The 19514-nt window shown below is 45.0% G+C and overlaps 1 protein-coding gene across 4 annotated transcripts in view; it reads left to right on the forward strand.

Moving 5' to 3' along the window:
- Positions 1 to 16260: 16260 nt before the first annotated feature.
- Positions 16261 to 19514, forward strand: part of DCDC2 (doublecortin domain containing 2) — a 165929-nt gene continuing 162675 nt past the window's right edge. For 3 of the 4 annotated variants that reach the window (XM_045057058.1, XM_023253620.2, XM_045057060.1), the window contains exons 1-2: positions 16261 to 16397; positions 17122 to 17513. In XM_045057058.1, coding sequence (XP_044912993.1) covers positions 17221 to 17513 — 293 coding nt within the window. In that variant the 5' untranslated portion in view covers positions 16261 to 16397; positions 17122 to 17220. Of the gene's footprint in view, positions 16398 to 16473; positions 16952 to 17121; positions 17514 to 19514 lie in introns of those variants that run through there. The other variant, XM_045057059.1, reaches the window with a different exon arrangement.

A 19514-nucleotide genomic window follows, 5' to 3' on the forward strand; every position in this document is an offset into this window, starting at 1 on the left:
TCAAAAAGAATGAAATCTTGACATTTGCAACTATGTGGATGGAACTGGAGGGTATTACGCTAAGTGAAATTAGTCAGAGAAAGACAAGTATCATATGACTTCACTCATATGAGGACTTTAAGAGACAAAACAGATGAACATAAGGGAAGGGAAACAAAAATAATATAAAAACAGGGGAGACAAAACAGAAGAGACTCATAAATATGGAGAACAAACTGAGGGTTACCTGAGGGGTTGTGGGAGGGGGGATGGGCTAAATGCGTAAGGGGCATTAAGGAATCTACTCCCGAAATCATTGTTGCACTATACGCTAACAAATTTGGATGTAAATTAAAAAAAATTAAAAATAAAATGGAAAAACCCCACACTGATATTTAAAATAGTTACTAACTTGTCTTTTTCAACATTACTAGATTCTATCCATTTTTTTGCATATACCCTGCTCCCTTGCTCTCATGGCTCAAAACCCTAGATTTTCCCAGACCATATCGGGCCAGGGGGTAAAGTTGGTCAAAATTAATAAGGCACATCTTTTCAGGCTCTTGCTTCCTATGAAAAGTACCTGTGCATCCCATAACCTTCCCTCGTCCCGAAGGTTCCCTCTAGTTACTTCTAGGAGTTCCCAGGGAATGAGCCCTTTCATCAGCATGGTTCCTGAATGTCCCTCATTTTCTGCTCTCGCTCCTTCTGGTGCTGTTTCCTGAGGCATCCGCTGCTTGAGGAGGCGGGCGCCAGAACCTGTGCACCATTGCCCCTGCAGTGACATGGCGTTTGGCCAGGTGCCACCGCCACGGATGCCATGTTAGAGTCCTCAGGGTCCAGGGAGACACTGCCAAGGTGACACTGCTTCCTGCACCAGAATGCCTCTCTTTTTCCCCTTGTCTCCACATTTGATTTTACACATGGCATAAAAGGACTGTTTGTACTCAATGCTTTAAAGAATTTGTAGTGAAATATTTATTTTGGGTTTTCCGGCCAACTTCTGATAATGGATATGGAAAAGCTAACAAATAATAAATAATAAACTTTTATCTTAGGCAGTTGGGGGGGGGTGGAAAGCAAAGTAAACTCAAGGAAATAACAGGAAAGGGGATGTTTTTCAAAGAACCGGAAATAAGTGATAAAGTAATAAAGCATACCATGGAGATGATCAATAAAGCCAAAAGTTGGTTTTTTTTGAAAAGACTAATAAAATTGACAAAACCCTGGTGAAATTAACGAAGAGTAAAAGAATGCAGCCAAAAGGAACAATGGTGGAAATGGACAAGATGGGACCTGCCACGGACCCTGCAGACCTTTAGCAGATGAGAGGATGCAATGGATGGCTTTATGCCAGTGAACTTGAAGAAGAGTGAAATGGACATAGTACTAAAATACATAACTTCCCAAGTCTGATTAAAACAAAAACAACTAACAGGACCCAAATGAGTTCACTGGCAATTTCACTGGTGAGTTTTACCAAGTATTTAAAGAGCTATAATTTTGATCTAATACCAAATCTTTCAGAAGGTGGCATGACCTTTACATATCAAAATATATATAGGCCAAGGACAACAACAAAAAGCAAATTACATTAATGTAAAAATTCCAATCTAAATGTTATCTGGCAAAATCCAGGACAGCTTCGGTTTCTGGACACTATAAAAAGATCTATTGCATTTATATACATTGTCAGCAATAACTAGAAAAAATTCTCTAAAAAAATCAGTTGCTGAGTCAGACTGAGTTATACATTTGGAGAAATTTTATCTTATCTTATCATTTACTTATATTTATTTTGAGAGAGACAGAGAGAGTGCACGAGTAGGAAGGGGCAGAGAGAGAGGGAGTGAGAGACAATCCCAACCAGGCTCTGCACTGTCAGCGCAGAGCCCAATGAGGGGCTTGATCCCACGAACTGGGATATCATGACCTGAGCCAAAATCAAGAGTTGGATGCTTAACCAACTAAGCCACCCATGTGCCCCTTATTTTTTATTTTAGTTTTTTTTTTTTTTTAGAGAGAAAGCGAGTGCGTGCAAGAGAGTGTGGAGGGGCAGATGGAGAGGGAGAGAGAGAATCTCAAGCAGCTCCATGTTCAGCCTGGAGTCCGACAAGGGGCTCAATCCCATTACCCTGGGATCTTGACCTGAGCTGAAATAAAGAATCAGATGCCCAACCGACTGAGCCACCCAGACGCCCCTGCAGAATTTTTTATTGTATTAGTTTTCAAATGTATTGGTATAATGTTGTATATACATGCTCTGATTTTCTTTTCAATATCTGGAGCAACTTCAATTATCCTCTCCTTTTTCATTTCCAATTTAATTTATTTAACCTATCTCTTTTTGTTATGGGGGAGTAAAATACCAAAAATATCCTTAAAAAAAAAAAAAGAAAAATGTGTTAGGACATGTCTCACGAAAATATCAGGACTTCCTATAAGCCGTAATACTTAAGATGGCATAGTTTTACTGCAAGCCTAGCTAATTGGACCAATGGAACAGAGGAGAAAGCAGACACAGATCCACATTATATTTGGACAGTTGGCATATGATAGAGGTAGCAACATATTATAGAGGTAGCAGCATATTATATTGGACACTATATAATAAATTATGGCAACAACTTTTTGTCCATGCGAACAAAATGAAATTTGATCCCTCTCTCACAACACACAAAAATCAATTCATGGTGAATTAACCCTAAATGCCATACGCAAAACTGTAAAGCTTTTAGAAGGTAATGTAAGAGAATATCATCCTGATCCCAAGATAGAAAGAATTGCTTAAATAATACACAGAAAGCACAAAGCTCAAAGGAAAATATTTACACATCTAATTTAATTAAAATTAAGAACTTCAGTTCCAAGAAAGCCATAAATAGAAAACAAAAGCTCCACAAACAAGGAGGTGATATTGGTAAAATATATAACCAATACAGGACTGCATATATTGAGAATATCTGAAGAGCTACTCAATATCCAGAAAGGTAAGGAGAAAAAAATACCTCACAGCTCCATTTTTAAAATGGGCAAAAGGTTTGAACAGGCTCCTAACAAAAGAGGAAACTTAAGTGACCGATAAATACATCTGAAAGAATATTTAGCTTCATAGAAATCAAAGAAATTCTAACTAAACCCTCCAAGATTTTGCCCCCACATCGGCAAAAATTAAGAGATGACAGACTGAGGTCATGAAGGATGTGGAGCCCCAGGAGCTCTCATCCACCACTGGTGAGACTGTAAACTAGGACAACCACTCTGGAAGTCATTTGGCATTTCTATAAAGTTGGATATGTGTGTACTCTTAGAACTGGCATTTCTAATACTTTGTACATATCTTGGAGAAACTCCCACACAGGAGATGCATCAGGAGACATCTACAAGAATGCTTATAGAGGTATAGCTCATAATTAAGAATACAGACAATCCTAATGTGGAAGAACAACAGAATGGATAAACAAATAATGATGCAGTCATCCCAAGGACACCATACAGCAGTGAAAATGAACTCAGCAGCATGCACCAACATGGAAGGACGTTCACAAACAAAATGCAGAGTCCAAAAAATAATGCACAAAACAAGTACCTATAGTAAAATTCTACTGGTGTAAAATTCAAAAGCATGCAGAACTAAATAATTCACTGGTTAGAGATAGAAAGTGGTGAAACTACAAAGAAAAGTAAGGGAGAATGATAGACACAACGTTCGGGATAGTGGTTACCTGTCACAGATTATGAGTCTGGAGTTCTCTCTTGTCCAGCAAGAGAGCACGGACACAGAATTGAAAATGAGAGAGGCTAATGTCTGGGAGGAGGCAAGAGCCCCCAAACAGGCTTTTTGTCTCTATTTATTGAGTTCTTAAGATCTTACACACGTGATGAATGTGAAGAAAACAATCAGATGGTAATCATTAACTTGTGTGTGCAAGAAACAAAGGGTCTGGGGGACAAGTGGAGCTTGTGATTAAAGCATATTGGCACCAGATGGCAAGTCGTTGCCTGCAGGTGATATAACAAGTTACTCGTGATCCCATTATAATATCTCACTAACTAACCTTGGGCACTTTCGCCCTGTGGTGGCAGCTTTCCACCCTAAGCTTTTTTTAACCCATTTATGTAAGTATAAGGAATTCTTGAACTTATTTCCCCACAGTTACCCATTGGGGTAGGGTGGGCAGGAGAGCACTGAGATATCATGGGAAATGGTAATATTTTGTTCTTTTTAAACATTGTTAAAAAAGTTTATTTAGAGAGAGAGCAAGTGAGCGTGAGCAGTGCATGTGTGTGCACGAGTGGGGGAGGGGCAGAGAGAGGGAAGAGAAAATCCCAGGCAGGCTCCCTGCTGTAAGCACAGGGCCCAATGCGGGGCTAGAACTCACGAACCATGAGATCATGACCTGAGCCAAGATCAAGAGTGGGGCATTAAAACTACTGAGCCACCAGGCACCCCTGGTAATATTTTGTTCTTGAGCTGGTGTGTGGTGGGGGGCATACATATCTTTGTATTGTTGGTAATGTTCTTTAAGCTTATTTATTTTGGGAGAGAGAAAGAGAAAACAAGTGGGGGAGGGGCAGAGAGAGGAAGAGAGAGAGAGAGAGAGAGAGAGAGAGAGAGAGAGAGAGAGAGAGAATCCCAAGCAGGCTCCATGCTGTTAGCACAGAGCCGGACTTGGGGCTTGATCCCATGAACCCTCAGATCATGACCTGAGCCGAGATCAAGAGTCTGACACTCAACTGACTGAGCCACCCAAGTGCCCCTATTGTTAATGTTTTATAACCCTCACATATGTTTGAAATATTATCATTACACATTCCAAATTTAGTAATAACTTTTTTCAAAAAGGGTTGAGATGAGTAAGTTTATTATTAAGAAGGAAGGAAGGAAAAGAAGAAAGTGGGGAGGGAGGAAGTGAGGAAGAGAGGGGAAATAACAAGAGGGTATGAAAAAGAGTCTAGGTGTTTGTTGGCATTCAGCCAAGACATTAATGAAGTAACAGCACTCAGGGAGGGCCGCCCAGCTGAGGTGAGTTTTGAGATGGGTCTTGAAGAACTGATTGGATATGATACCCTGAAGAGATGGGAGAGGAAATGGAAGGAATCATCATGAGGAAAAGAAAATGAGCAAAGACAATCTGGAGGAATGAGCCCAGGAAGAATCCAGAAGGCAAATAGTCCTCTCTCCCATACTCACTCAAAAGACATCACTGCAGAGATGGCTAAGTCCCGTCAGGGAGGGCCCTGAAAGCCAGGAACGATCAGTGAGGCTGCCTGAGAGGAGGCCCAGCCGGTGCTGACCACTGTCTCCTCTGACCCTCGTAGGGGCACAAGAGCCCTGAGTCCCTTACTCCTCTTGGGGAATCCGGCTTTTATGCTCCTGCTCTATCAGAAGTCCTCCAGGGATTGGAGAAATTTCCACTCTTCGTCTTCCAGAGCTTAGATACGCAGAGTCCAGAATTCCCTAAAAGCAAGGGAGGAGGGCTTCCCGCTGGCTTTTCCTTGCTGTGATTCTGCACCTAGGCTGGGATTTCCCTGAAGTTCCCCTCCCTGTGGAATGAGGTTAGAAACCCTGAAAACCATATGCCCAGAGGCCCCATGAGAGCGTGCAGTAGGTTGGAAATATGGTTGTGCCCCAAGAGGGATCTGGTGGAGGGTCCCCACAGCTGAGGGCCCTGTGAGTCGGGGTCTCCCATTTGGGGTGCCACTCAAGGTGGATTCCAGCATCCTACCTGGGTGAGTGGAACAAGCCAACCAGGGGTGGGTTCTGTGTAAAATCCCACTTCTTCCATCTTTAGGGGTGAGGGAAGCTCTCAGATTATGGCATATAATATATAAGATACAACATATACACTGCTGTTTTCTTTGTATGGAATGCTTACATGCCAGGTTTTTGCACAGCTGAGTATCTCTTGTCATTTAGCCGAGCTGAATGTTCACCTCATCAGAAAGACCTTCCTTAGGGGCACCTGGGCGGCTCAGTCAGTCAAGTGTCTGGCTCTTGATTTCTGCTCAGGTCATGATCTCATGGTTCGTGAGTTTGAGCCCCAAGTCAGGCTCTACACTGACCATGCGGAGGCTGCTTGGGATTCTCTCTCTCTCTCTGCCCCTTCCCCACTCACATGCACACTCTCTCTCAAAATAAATAAATAAACTTAAAAAAAAAAAGATCTTCAGTGGCTGCACGAGTTTGCGTTCCCATCACCAGTTTTAAGGGGTTCCCCTTTCTCCACGTCTTTGCCAACCACTGCTATTTCCTGTGTTCTTAAGTTTAGCCATTGTGACAGGTGTGAGGTGGTATCTCATTGTAGTTTTGGTTTGTACTTCCCTGATGATGAGTGATGGTGAGCATCTTTTCATGTATCTGTTAGCCATCTGGATGTCTTCTTTAAAAAAACCCCTATGAATGTCTTCTATCCATTTTTTAACTGGATTATTTGGTTTTTTGGAGGGGTGTTGAGTTTTACACATTCTTTAGGAACTGGTATAGCCACTCTGGAAAGCAGTATGGAAATCCCTCAAAAAGTTAAAAATGGTGGCTCAGTCAGTTGAGCATCCAGATCTTGATTTTGGCTCAGGTCGTGATCCCAGGATTGTGGGATCGAGCCCCATTCAGACTCTGCACTGAGTAGAGCCTGCTTAAGATTCTCTCTCTCTGTCCCTCTGCCCCCCTTCCCTGCTCACACTCTCTAAAAAAACAAAAACCAAAACAAAACAAAAAACACAAGTAGATGGGGACTAAGGAGTGAGCACCAGATGATGTATGGAATCCAAAAAAATCCAACTGTACACATGAAACTAATATTACACTACATGTTAACTAACTGGAATTTAAATAAAAAGAAAGAAAGGAAGGCCTTCCTTAATCCACATAAAGTATCCCATAGTCACTGTCTGTCACAACCCTTTTCCTGTTCATAGCACTCGCCATGCCATTCTCTAAAATGTCCAGAAGGGTGACACATTGTCTATTTTGTCACTGCTCCAAGTGCTTAGAACAGTGCTTGCCAAATAGTTGAGCAAATGAATGTTATATGTGTGTGTGTGTGCAAAAGGAGAGACACAGAAAGGGGGAGGAGGAGAGAGAAGGGAAGGGAGGGAAGGAGAGAAGTGGGGGTGGAAGGAAGGCGTCCTAGCTCAGGTCTCAGCTATGTCCACTACAGGGATTCACATGCATCTGAACACGTCTGCTAGACTGTCAGGTGGACCTGCTAGGAATGTGTTCTTATGAGAAACTGAGGCATCACCAGAGAAAAACACACACCGTGGAGTAAAGGTAGGAAGGGAAGTAAATTTGGTCCCAATAACAAAGGCTGGAACACGGGGCTTGGGACAGTGTGAAGATTAGCATCTCACTTGTCAGCTTCCAATTCCCATGTAAATCCAAATGTTGTATCCCCACTCGTCAGCTGATGGTGTTGTTTTCACTTTGGGGCTGTTATAAACGCTGTTTCTGTGAACATTTGTATACACATTTTTGTGCCAACATATGTTTTCAATTCTCTTGGGTATATGCCTAGAAATGAAATTGCTGGGTCATATGGTACACTATGTCTAACTTTTGAATAACTGCCAGACTCTTTTCCAAAGAGGCTACACCATTTTACATTCCCCCCAGAAATGTATGAGTGTTCTAATTCCTCCACATACTCATTAACACTCATTTTCTTTAAAAAAATTTTTTTTAACATTTATTTATTTTTGAGACAGAGAGAGAGAGAGCATGAACAGGGGAGGGTCAGAAAGAGGGAGACACAGAATCTGAAACAGGCTCCAGGCTCTGAGCGGTCAGCACAGAGCCCGACGCGGGGCTCGAACCCACGGACCGCGAGATCACGACCTGAGCCGAAGTCGGATGCTTAACCGACTGAGCCACCCAGGCGCCCCCCAACACTCATTTTTATGTGCTTTAAATTCTCACAACCATCCTCGTGGGTGTGAAAGTTCTTATAATACTTAAACTTTCGCCGCCACTCCCCTCTCCATTTATATGCAATTATTTTCCAGTATGTTAGTTCAAATTGTGTCATAAACACCATACATCAGACATTGTTCTTACTGTGTTACGTAATTGTTAAAAATGTTGACCACATAGTTAATGATGTCTTTGTCTTTGTTCATCAGTCCTACTTGCCTTTTGGACTTTTATTTAAGATCATTTCTTCTATGCTTGAGTTAAGTTCTTTGAAATTTTCTTCAGAGAATTCCTACTGGTGGAAAATGCTCTTAATTTGCACTCATTCTTGAGAAAGATAATTTTGCTGGGGTAGAAATCTCATATTTAGAATTATTTCCTCAACACATTGAAGATCTTAGTTCACCGTCTTCTTATTTCTATTGTTGCTTTTGAGAAGTCAGCCATTAATGTGTTTCATTTGTGGTAATTTGTATTTTTCCACAAACCGCTTTTAGGATCATATTTTGTATATTTTCTATGGCAGAATCACTTCAATTTACCTAGATGGTGATTCTTTGAATTTATCCTACCTGGGATTCATTTGACTTCCTGAATATGAGGATTTATATCTTTTAGCCATTCTGGAAAACATTTCAAATAATGCCTCTGTTCCATTGTATCTATGTCTCCTTCTGGAACTTTGATCAGACATGGCAAATAGTCTCAATTTGGCCTTTGACTGGGACACCTGGATGGCTCAGTCAGTTAGGGGTCTGACTCTTGATTTCGGCTCAGGTCATGATCTCGGGGTTCAAGTCCCGAGTCAGGCTCTGCACTGGTGTGGAGCCTGCTTAGAATTTTCTCTCCCTTTCTCTCTGCCCCCTCCTCCCCTTTCTCTCAAAATAAATAAATTTTAAAAAATAGAAAAAGAACATGAGTCTCAGGTCACCAGGGCATGGGCAGGTGTTCTTAGGGTTGAAGCTGATTTCAGTGCTTGATTACCTCCCCAGCTTTCTGTTTTCACTCAGCTTTTGGCTTTTCTGAATGATTTTCATTCTTGCTAAATTGGCAATGCATTTCGAAAGCCTTAAATATTTTTAAATCCAGCATTTTGTAATTGTTTTACAAGGAGATTGATTCAGGATATTTAGCTCATGTTGGAAATGGGATTCTATAAATATCCTTTTTAAGGGATCCATAAAGGCAGAAATCATCTATGAACAAATACATTTCACAGTAGCACCTAACACAACATTGGGTTTATCATAGTAGCTGTTCAGCTCTCCTCAAGATACCTTGGTTCTTTCTTATGTCTGCATCACCCTTAACTCTTAGATTAATTCACGTAACAGATATTTATTAAATACCTGCCTTTACCATGATGCTAAGTGCCAGAAGATTCCGGCAAGATAACATTTCCTTCTGCAGTTCAGAGAAAATAGAAACCCTCTGTGTGAATTCTCTCAACTTCTCACTGCCTCTAAACTTGCCATTTTACCGTGGGGCTTGCAGATCATACCCTAATGAACTGAAGCTTTTCACTGATATTAAATCTCTTGCCATGAAATTGTATGTTTTTCAGAAGAAGAAAATAGTAACTTAGAAAAATGTGACATTTGGTTTATATAGAATTAATTTTTTTATGTTTATTTATTTTTTAAGAGACAGAGAGACAGAGTGTGAGTGGGGAAGGGGCAGAGGGAGATACAGAATCCGAAGCAGACTCCAGGCTCTGAGCTGTCAGCACAGAGCCTGATGCGAGGCTCGAACCCACCAGCCATGAGATCATGACCTGAGCTGAAGTTGGATGCTTAACCTACTGAGCCACCCAGGTGCCCCTGGTTTATGTAGAATTTAAAGACAAATTGCTATAGGTTTCTTTGGGGTTTGCATTATGACAGGAAGCTACATAAAAAATGAAGGTTCAAGTTTATTGTTTCAGGAGATTGTGATTACTCATCTTATACTCTAAATGGCACCAAATCAACTAAAGTAGGAAATGATTACTTTTTATTACTCATAACTCCTTAAGTACATAGTGATGTATAGAGTAAGCATTCTTACTAAGCTCTAAACCTCGGTAGGGGGAGGGGGTAAAATGAGAAGGGGAAGGCTTAGGGCATGTTAAGTAGAATCTACATGATTTGGCTGTGAATAGGAGATAAGGACAGTCCTTCTTACACTTTTGGGTACTTTAGATACAGCCACCTGGGGTAGGCAACTCAGTACACAGACATGAAGAAGAGTTTGGTCATTACTGACATCAGCTGAGTTAATTTTTTTTTTTTCAACGTTTATTTATTTTTGGGACAGAGAGAGACAGAGCATGAACGGGGGAGGGGCAGAGAGAGAGGGAGACACAGAATCGGAAACAGGCTCCAGGCTCCGAGCCATCAGCCCAGAGCCCGACGCGGGGCTCGAACTCACGGACCGCGAGATCGTGACGTGGCTGAAGTCGGACGCTTAACCGACTGCGCCACCTAGGCGCCCAGACATCAGCTGAGTTAATGGGACAAGAGGAATGCAGGGCTTATCAGAAGCAGCCACCGTTATTCAAATGCATGTCCAAGAAACAGTCTCAAGAAGCTGAAGGTGTTCGTTCTGAGATTGAGATGAGAACACCAGTTGTAACGGTGAGGATGTTCTTCAAAGGAAAACTAGCAGAATATGTTCCACATGTCATAAATATCTCTATTGCCTTGACAGACTGTCAAAACTCAGTGGTGGGTAAGAGTCTGGCATCCTGTGCAGGTGCATTCCTCCCCATCTGGCTGTGTCCTTCCTCCCTCCCTCCCTCCCTTCCTCCCTTCCTTCCTTCCTTCCTATATTTAATTTTAAGTGAGCAAAGGTCTTTTTACCATTGGACAAAGAGGAAATTCAGTTCTGTACTAGAATGGCACTACCAAGTCACTTAAAATTTTTTAAGTGTTTATTTCTGAGAGAGAGGAGAGACAGAGTATGAGTGGGGGAGGGGCAGAGCGAGAGGGAGACAAAGAATCCCAAGCAGGCTCCAGACTCTGTGTTGTTAGTACAGAGCCAAGGTGGTGCTTGAACTCACGAACCTCAAGATCATCACCTGAGCCAAAGCTGGATGCCCAACTGACTGAGCCATCCAGGCACCACAAACTTACTTTTACATCATAATAATCAAGGCACTACCCCTCAAGACACAGGACAAAAAGAAAGAAAAGAATGCAGAGAGTAATACATACTTGCTTCTCTTGAACTTGAGCAGCAGAAGCAGGACTTTCTTACAATGCTCTTGAAAATACTTATGCAAAAAGATGTTTAGGAATCCAGGGACCTGATACATCAGCTTTCAAGCACTCCTCAAGTTGTTTCATCTTCTCAGATGGATAAGGAAAAATGCTCACTGTTCCAAACTACTCCTCATTGAGTGAGGGGCGTGGTGGAGGAGGGGAGGTGCTCGCAGCCTCACTTCTCAGGTGGAGACTCTGAAGCTGAGACCTGGACATAGCGGTGACGCCGCGCTGAGGCTGCGTGGGCAGTGACGGGCCTGAATGTGTCAGATCTGTTTACTTTCCCAAGGTCCTATTTAGATTCCTCTCACTAAGGGATGCCCAGCACACTGCATGCATGCAGAACACTTTTGCTAAGGTAATAAAGGCTGGAAGAGAGGCAGGTATGGTGGTTCGTGGGTGGCTCCATCCACCTGCAGGTTTTCAGAGACCCTCACGTCGGGCAGTTTGCCAGGCTCAGGAACATGCTCTTCACCCGATTCTGTACACGGGGGCTGTCCGAAGATGGTGATTTCCATCAAGTCCCTAGAGTTAACTATGTCACCGTCAGCAGGACTTGGCTCATCCACTCCATTTCTGGAACTACGGCTCGGTCGGGGCTTAAGCAGCAGAAGAGAGACTTTGAGGGGAAACACGGTGGGAGGTCAGCGGGAGCTAGACGTGAAGGGAATGTTGGCCGGGACAGAGAAAAGCTGGAAGGTGGGCATCTTGGGGTCAAACGCGGCCTGCAAATCCGGCAGAGAGTGCAGAGGGTTGCTCTGCGGGGTCCTTCTCGGACTGGAGGGTTACAGCACCAGCACACCTAGGGTGTTAAGGTGGAAGATGGAGTCAGCCAGCCACGTCTCGACGGAAAACACAGTTCCTGCACAGGAAACCATCAGAGCCGAGTACAAACCCCGGTGGTGAACGGGGTAACCTCAGAGCCTGCCGGGGACTGGAAGGGCATCCACTGGTCCCCCTGGGCCTCGGCAGCAGCTACGTCATCTACTGTGCTAGGTCCGGGAGCTCAAGAAGAGCAAGGGCCAGGGAGCCCCGGCAGAGCTCCGGGAGGCGCGAAGCCTGTGCCCCCTTGTAAGTTTCCTGGCTGGCCCCGCCTCTTCCTGCGACTCCACGCGGGGGTTCCGGGTGGGTCCACCCAATTGACACCCGATGCTCTTGCCTGGTGGCTCTGAGGGGCCGGACCTCCTGCCCGGATCCGGAAGTGGCATTTAACTCAGGCATTCAACGCGAGTCAGACGCTTAAAAAATGGTGCCCCAGCTTAATTTATAAACTGAAAATTATTTAGTACTTACTATAATATATATATTACATATATATCAGCCTCTGTGCTAGGCACTGGGGATATATGGATGGATAAAATGGACACAAGTCTTTTCCTTCAGGGTATTTATATGTCTACACATATAATTATAGAAAGACTAAACATCTAATTATACAAAGACAAAAATTAAACATGTAATTATACAAAGGTTTATCATTACAATCAGTAAGAACTGTGGAGGAAAATATAAAATATGTGCAGAGCTATTCTGATCTGGGAACTGAGGTAGTAAATCTTTCCTGGGGAAATAACATTTAATTGGGACTTGGTTGCAAGGAGCCAAAAAGGCAGTGGGGGATAATGAGCTGTAAAGTATGTGCAAAGGAATATTCAAGGACGTGGAAGGATAAGTCTTGACTTTGGGAAGCTGCAGGGAGAATCCAGCGAGAAGAGAATGGGATTCAAGCATTATAAGCCAGCAAAGCCAGGCTGTTGTGATCACTGTTGATGATGTTGGATATTATTGTACAAAAAACGGGGGACATCCAATAAGTTTTCAGCTGCAAAGTGACATGATTAGATGTGTGTTTTCCAACAGTCTTCCAGGCTCTTCTGTGGAGAATGGATAGTAGGGAAACACAGGTGGAGACAAGGTGACATTTTAGGTGATGATGGTGCCCTGAATTCAGAAAGTGGAAATGGATTTGGAGATGTACGAATGGATTTACTCATCAAGAAATATTTGAGAGGGAGAATGGATAGAACTTGGTGACTAAAGAAACATTATATAATTTTTAAAAAATGTTTATTTTTGAGAGAGAGAGAGAGAGTGAGAGCGAGCGAGCGAGCGCGGGGGAGGGGCAGAGAGAGAGGGAGACACAGATTCTGAAGCAGGCTCCAGGCCCTGAGCTGTCAGCATAGATTCCGACGTGGGGCTTGAACTCACAGACCTTGAGATCATAACCTGAGCTGAAGTTGGACACTTAACCGACTGAGACACCCAGGTACCCCTGAAGAACCCTTATAAAACTCGGGGTGCAGTGTGGTCTGGTTTCAGCACAGTATTACATTGAAATAATAATTTATTATTTTTTAAATTTTATTTAAAAATTTTTTAATGTTTATTTTTGAGAGAGAGAGAGACACACACACAGAGTGTGAATGGGGGAAGGGCAGAGAGAGAGGGAGACACAGAATCTGAGGCAGGCTCCAGGCTCTGAGCTGTCAGCACAGAGCCCGATGTGGGGCTTGAACCCACGAACCATGAGATCATGACCTCAGACAAAGTCGGACGCTAAGTTTACTGAGCGACCCAGGCTCCCCCTTAAATTTTTATTTTAGAGTGAGAGAGAGCATGTGCACCTATCTGTGTGCACATGAGTGGAGGAGGGACAGAGAGAGAAACAGAGGGAGAGAGATAGGGAGAGAGAGAGAATGCCAAGCAGGTTCCACAGTCAGTGAGGAACTGGACCTGGGGCTCAATCCCATGACTGTGGGATTATGACCTGAGCCAAAATCAAGAATCAGACACTCAACCAACTGAGCCAACCAGGCGCCCCTACCTTGAAATAATTATTATTTCCACGGTAAGACAGAATCAGAAGCATTTCAGAAATTTATTCAGGCTCTTGAAGAAACGCCAAATACCTTTATGGCAATATTTTTGATGCACAGTAAAACTGCTTTGAGAATCTCTTGCCATCTCTCACTCCCGACATCTTTCTCACACTTAGGAAGAAGCATAGAAACAAAACTCTCCTGTGCGTGACCGCTCGAACATTCCCCAGCATCCACCTGAAGTGGCTCCTCATTCCACCTCAGCCCTTCGTGATCAGGGTTTCTGTAACCTTTGTGGCTTCTGAAATCCTCCCTTGGCTCAGTTTTGGGTTTCTGCATAAGAGAGGACAGCTCCCAAAAGAATTCAACAAACAGAAGGAGCAGAGAGACTGAATAGGTGGCTATGTCGTTGTGTCTCTGCAGTTAAATGTGTTCTGTGAGGAAGAGAAATGTGCATGTTCAGATGGGTAGATGAGGGTCCATTTATGGAGACAGAGAATATAGGAAAAGAGGTGGTGTTGGTGAAAACATGCGATCATGTCAACGTGTTGAGTCTAGACTGCCTTTTGCTAGCATAGGGTAGATGTTCAGGAACATGGCTGCTGAGAGCTGCCTTGTGAGAGGCAGTTGTTAAATTTTCAAAAATCTCAAACATAGCCACTAAAAAAATTAAATTGTAGAAATGTACAGTTAAATAAGTTATATTAAAAACAAAGGTAATAGATGCTCAAAATTCATCACCACCTAGATTTTACTATTATCTATGAAGTTCCATGTCTACTGTAATGATATGGTGGAAATACCAAATAATGGCATGCAACCGTGCATCTCTTGCCTTCAGTGACCACAAATTGGTAGCTGGAAACCAGCCACACTTGCAGGATTTTAACCACAAAAATTGGCAAAAGCTATGAATCAAGGCCTTCCCCTCCCCAATAGCCAGTAATTAGATACTAAGTGGTCCAAGGGTTGCTCGGTTTACTGCCTTCCATCCCTCAAAACAGGTATTCTGTCTTCTCACTTGGTAGCATATTTGCACAGATATTTTCCCTGCTTATTCCTGCAACCTGTACATTGTTTATAACTGGTTCACAGAATTCCTTTCTCTTTTTTTCCTCTGCATTATTCCCTTGTCTTTGGTCTTCTTTTGAAAACTGTTAAGTTCCAGGGCGCCTGGGTGGCTCAGTTGGTTGAACCTCTGATTCTTGATTTTGGCTCAGGTCATGATCCCAGGGTCATGGGATCCAGTCCCCCAACAAGCTCCTCGCTGAGCACGGAGCCTGTTTGGGATTCTCTCTCTCACCCTCTGCCTCTCCCCTGCTCACACTCTCTTTCTTCCTAAAAATAAAATAAAAAAAAATTAGAAAACAACCTGTTCACTTCCAAGGAATTAATGTATTAGGAAACTTTAATAAAAATGTTTCTGCTCCCCAGACTGCAATGTTTTACACGTTCACTTTTTAGATTACTATGACACGGTGGTCAAAGTAGTTCTGGAATCCCAGAGAACCAGGTTTGAATTTTTGTGTGTGACCTGAGGTAAGCTTCTTTGGTATCTCTACCTCTCCGTTTCCTCATCTGAGCAAAGAATAATACTTACCTCTGAAGGCTATTGTGAACATCAGGCAGTTTACTTAAAGTCCCTAACACAATGCCTGCTACATGCAAAAACATTCAATTAATGGTAGTTATTATCAGTATTACTTTTACTCGTATTTGATGCAAGAGGAATAGCGGGTGATGAAATTTGCACATGACAGGTAGCAGCAAGGTCTTAGGAGAAATAAAGGGAATCCTGGCAGGAATGAGCTGAAAGAGTTCAACTTTTTAAAGAGAATTTTCTTGGTCCCACAAGACATATGTCCCAGAGTGCACTGGACAACACCTCTTTTCTAGAATTCTTAAAGCTCCCCTCCCCTGTCGCACCCAGGCACTGATGCAAGGATGTGGGGTCTGGGGCACACACAGCTGTTTAGCCATTTAGCCTTCTAAAGTTAGGCGGTGGTAGGCGCGCAAAACATCTCAGGTTGTCCTCTTTACCGCCGTATCGCCAGCTTCCAGCATAGCGCCTGGCACACAGTAGGCGTCCATTCGGAGAATGACCGCCAGATAACCCAGACTTTCCCTCCACCCCCGCCCCCAACCCTCACTTCTCCACTCTCTCCCCGGAGTCTGCGGGCAAAGCCCAAGGGGCTCGGGCGCGCGCATGGACTCGTTCGCGGACTCGGCGCCGCGCGTGGCTGCAGTTGCTATGGAAACGGCGAGAAGTAACAAGTCCATCCCCCCCGGGGCGAGGGAGGCCCGCAGAGACAACGGCAGCGGAGGAACAGCGGGAGTGCCGCGCCACCGCGGAGTTGAGCGCTGTGCTGGCGGAGCCGCCGCGCTGCGCCCCCGCCGGGCCCGCTCGAGCCGCTCCTCCCCCAGCCGGCCCTCCAGTGTCGCCAGGTACCCCAGCGGCGGGCGGCCCCACCCCACCCACCGCCGCCTCCCGTCCTGGGACTCGGTTGCGCGCCGCTGCCCGCAGTGTTCAAACGGTGCCCACGGGACCTTGGCCGGCGGCGGCGCGGAGGGTCGGGGGAAGGGGCTAGGGGTCCCGGAAGCTCGAGCCTCCCCCCATAGCCCTCAAGTCTCTCTCTCTCTCTCTCTCTCTCTCTCTCTCTCTCTCTCTCTCTCTCTCTCTCTCTCTCAGTGCACGTTAGGCTATTACTTTTCAGCAAATAAGAATCTGGGCAATTCCAGGCAGAACTTAATTGCTTTCATTTGGGGGAGCAAGCAGGAGGCAGAAGTGAGGAAGCAAGGCGAGAAAAGCCTTTTGGAGAGAGTAACACGAATATGATATTAGAAATGGAGCTTGGGCATCTTTCTAATCCGTGTGTGCGTGTGAGCGCGCGTGCCCACCTCTCCGTCCGGCGCCCCCTCCGCTTGCCTGCGTAAAGCCCCTCGCGCTCTCCTGTCCGGCGGCGGCTGCACCTGGGCTCGGCCGGTGGCCTGCGAAGCAGGTGTGGTGCGTGCACGGCGAGCGCTGATTGGCTGTCCAGACTTTGGTGAAATACTTGGACGTGGCCCGCGAGTCCGCAGCCCGCAGGGTCTCGGCTGGGTGCACGCCAGGCGCCCTGCAGCTGCTCCCTTTTTTTTTTTTTTTAACCGCGGGCTTGTCTGTTTCGCGTAGGTTTCAGGAAGCGACCCCCACGGGGTGCGTGCTGTGAGGCCGCCGGGCAGCAGAGGCGCCTCCCCCGAGGAGCCAGCCGGGCGGCGTCCCGCGGGGAAGATGAGCGGCACCGGCGCCAGGTCCAGCCACCTGTCCCAGCCGGTCGTGAAGAGCGTGCTGGTGTACCGCAACGGGGACCCCTTCTTCGCCGGCCGCCGCGTCGTCATCCATGAGAAGAAGGTGTCTAGCTTCGACGTCTTTCTGAAGGAGGTGACGGGCGGCGTTCAGGCGCCCTTTGGAGCCGTCAGGAACATCTACACCCCGCGCACCGGGCACCGCATCCGGAAGCTAGACCAAATCCAGAGCGGGGGCAACTACGTGGCCGGAGGCCAGGAAGCCTTCAAGAAACTCAAGTGAGTCTGTCTGTCCCCACGGCCGCCCACCACTGTAGGTTGCATGAAAGTGTGGGGTTGGCTTGGGGGAAGCAGTGAGCCCCGCCTCGCCCACCCTCGGAGTGTCCAGGGGCTGTGACTGCGCGGAGCCCCTGCTGCAGGTGGGGTGGGGGGTTGAAAGTGTGACTGGAGAAGGAATTTCACTTGGGCAGCAGAAGGAACAGGAATCTTAGAAAAGTATTCAGTGACCAGACTGGTAATTTAGCACTTTCCGTTCTGTTTATCCTTTCCTCTTTTTTCCTTTTTCTTGGAACCTGCCCTTTTGAGTTTAAAGATTTCTAAAGATTATTTAGAAGTATTGGATATTGTGTCACCAGAGGAGAAAATTGTTTTCTGCATTTCACCCCCCTACTGTTTAAATTCTTCCAGACTTGCATTCCGAGTAGAGCTGACCACGCCCCCACGGTTGTGACCCTCTCCAGCCCGCACAGCCTGCACGTTTATGCTATTAGCCTTATGTTTGGAAAAGCTTATTGGCTTGCTGTGTTTGTCTACAGGTCTGTCTCTAGGTACTTGAGGGCTAAAACCTTCAAGCACTGGGGTCAATGTTGGTGCTTATTCCCAGGTCCTGGCAGAGAGGTCGCTCATAGTAGGTGTTCAGTGAGTGAGCAAACTGCTTAGGTCTGTGAAGAGAACGATGATAAGCAAGATGTGACTGCTTGCCTTTAAGAGTTTACGATCTAACAGGAGAGAGACTACATGCACACAGGAGTAACTGCGCTTAGAAAAAAAATAAAGTCCTGTGGAAGTTCACAGTTGAGGGAGATTATTCCTGGTGGGGGTGGGTATTGCAGGGCAGGTAGATTTTTAATAGTGCATAGTTTTTTGTTTTGTTTTGTTTTTACTGTGTTAATTGAAATGTATTTCACAGAGCATAAAGTTCACCTATTTTAATCGTTTCTGTTAGGTTCATGGAGTTTTGCAGTATCACTACAGGCTAATATTAAAACATTTCCATCAGTCCAAAATGAAACCCCATCCCAATTTCCCTTTCTCCCCATCCTCTTGATGAGGGAACTTCGGGCAAGCTGAGGGCAAAGTACAGACTAACAGTCCTGCCCCTTCCTCCCCCACCCCCAGGTGGAATATGTGTGATATTCCTCAGACACTCCTGGCTACTCAAGAACAAAGGAAAGGGGTTTAAGTGTTTGCCTTGGTGGTGGAGGAAACTAAGGCAAATGAGAAATTAAATTCCCTTACTGCCTACAGCCCATTGACAAGTCCTTGAAACTAACAGAGTAACCTCCTTCTAGGAGCTCAGCTGCCTGGATGATGACACTTTGCTGGGGGCAAAAGGGAATCTTGGCTTAACAGTATCCTGACCACCCCCCCCCCCCAACCCCCCAGGATCCTGTAAGTCTACTTTAACATATAAAAATTCCTTTGGAAACGTCCTTTATCTCAACTCTGCCATAAAATATATGCTGACAATCATACTTCAAGCTTATGGCCCCTCATATACATCTGAAGGGCCTCATGACTTGAGGTTTTACTAAACAGTAGTAAATGGCATTTTCCTAACAACTGCTAGACCCTCAAAGTTCTGGAAACCTTGCGTCCAAAATATCTTAGAGACTTACTCTATCCCTAACCCCCTCCCAACCTGAGGGCATATAATAATCGGTTACCCGTCACAACCCCAGTGCAGCCCTTCCTGCCCATGGGTCCTGTCCCTGTGCTTTAATAAAATCACCTTTTTGCACCAAATACATCTTCAGGAATTCTTTCTTGGCCGTCAGTTCCGACCCCCCCACCCCCACCATCAGCCCAAAACCCCATCCGTCTGGCATCTGCTTATCTATGCTCTGCCCTCTATGGATTTGTCTGTTCTGGATATTTCATATCAATGGAATCACACAATATGTGGCCCTTTGTGTTGCTGGCTTCTTTCACTTGGCCTGGATGTTTCCCAGACTCAGGCATATTGTAGTGTGTATCACAACTTCATTCTTTTTATTGTTG

The sequence above is a fragment of the Felis catus genome, chromosome B2 (genome assembly GCF_018350175.1).
Source record: "Felis catus isolate Fca126 chromosome B2, F.catus_Fca126_mat1.0, whole genome shotgun sequence".
Taxonomy (NCBI): Eukaryota; Metazoa; Chordata; class Mammalia; order Carnivora; family Felidae; genus Felis; species Felis catus.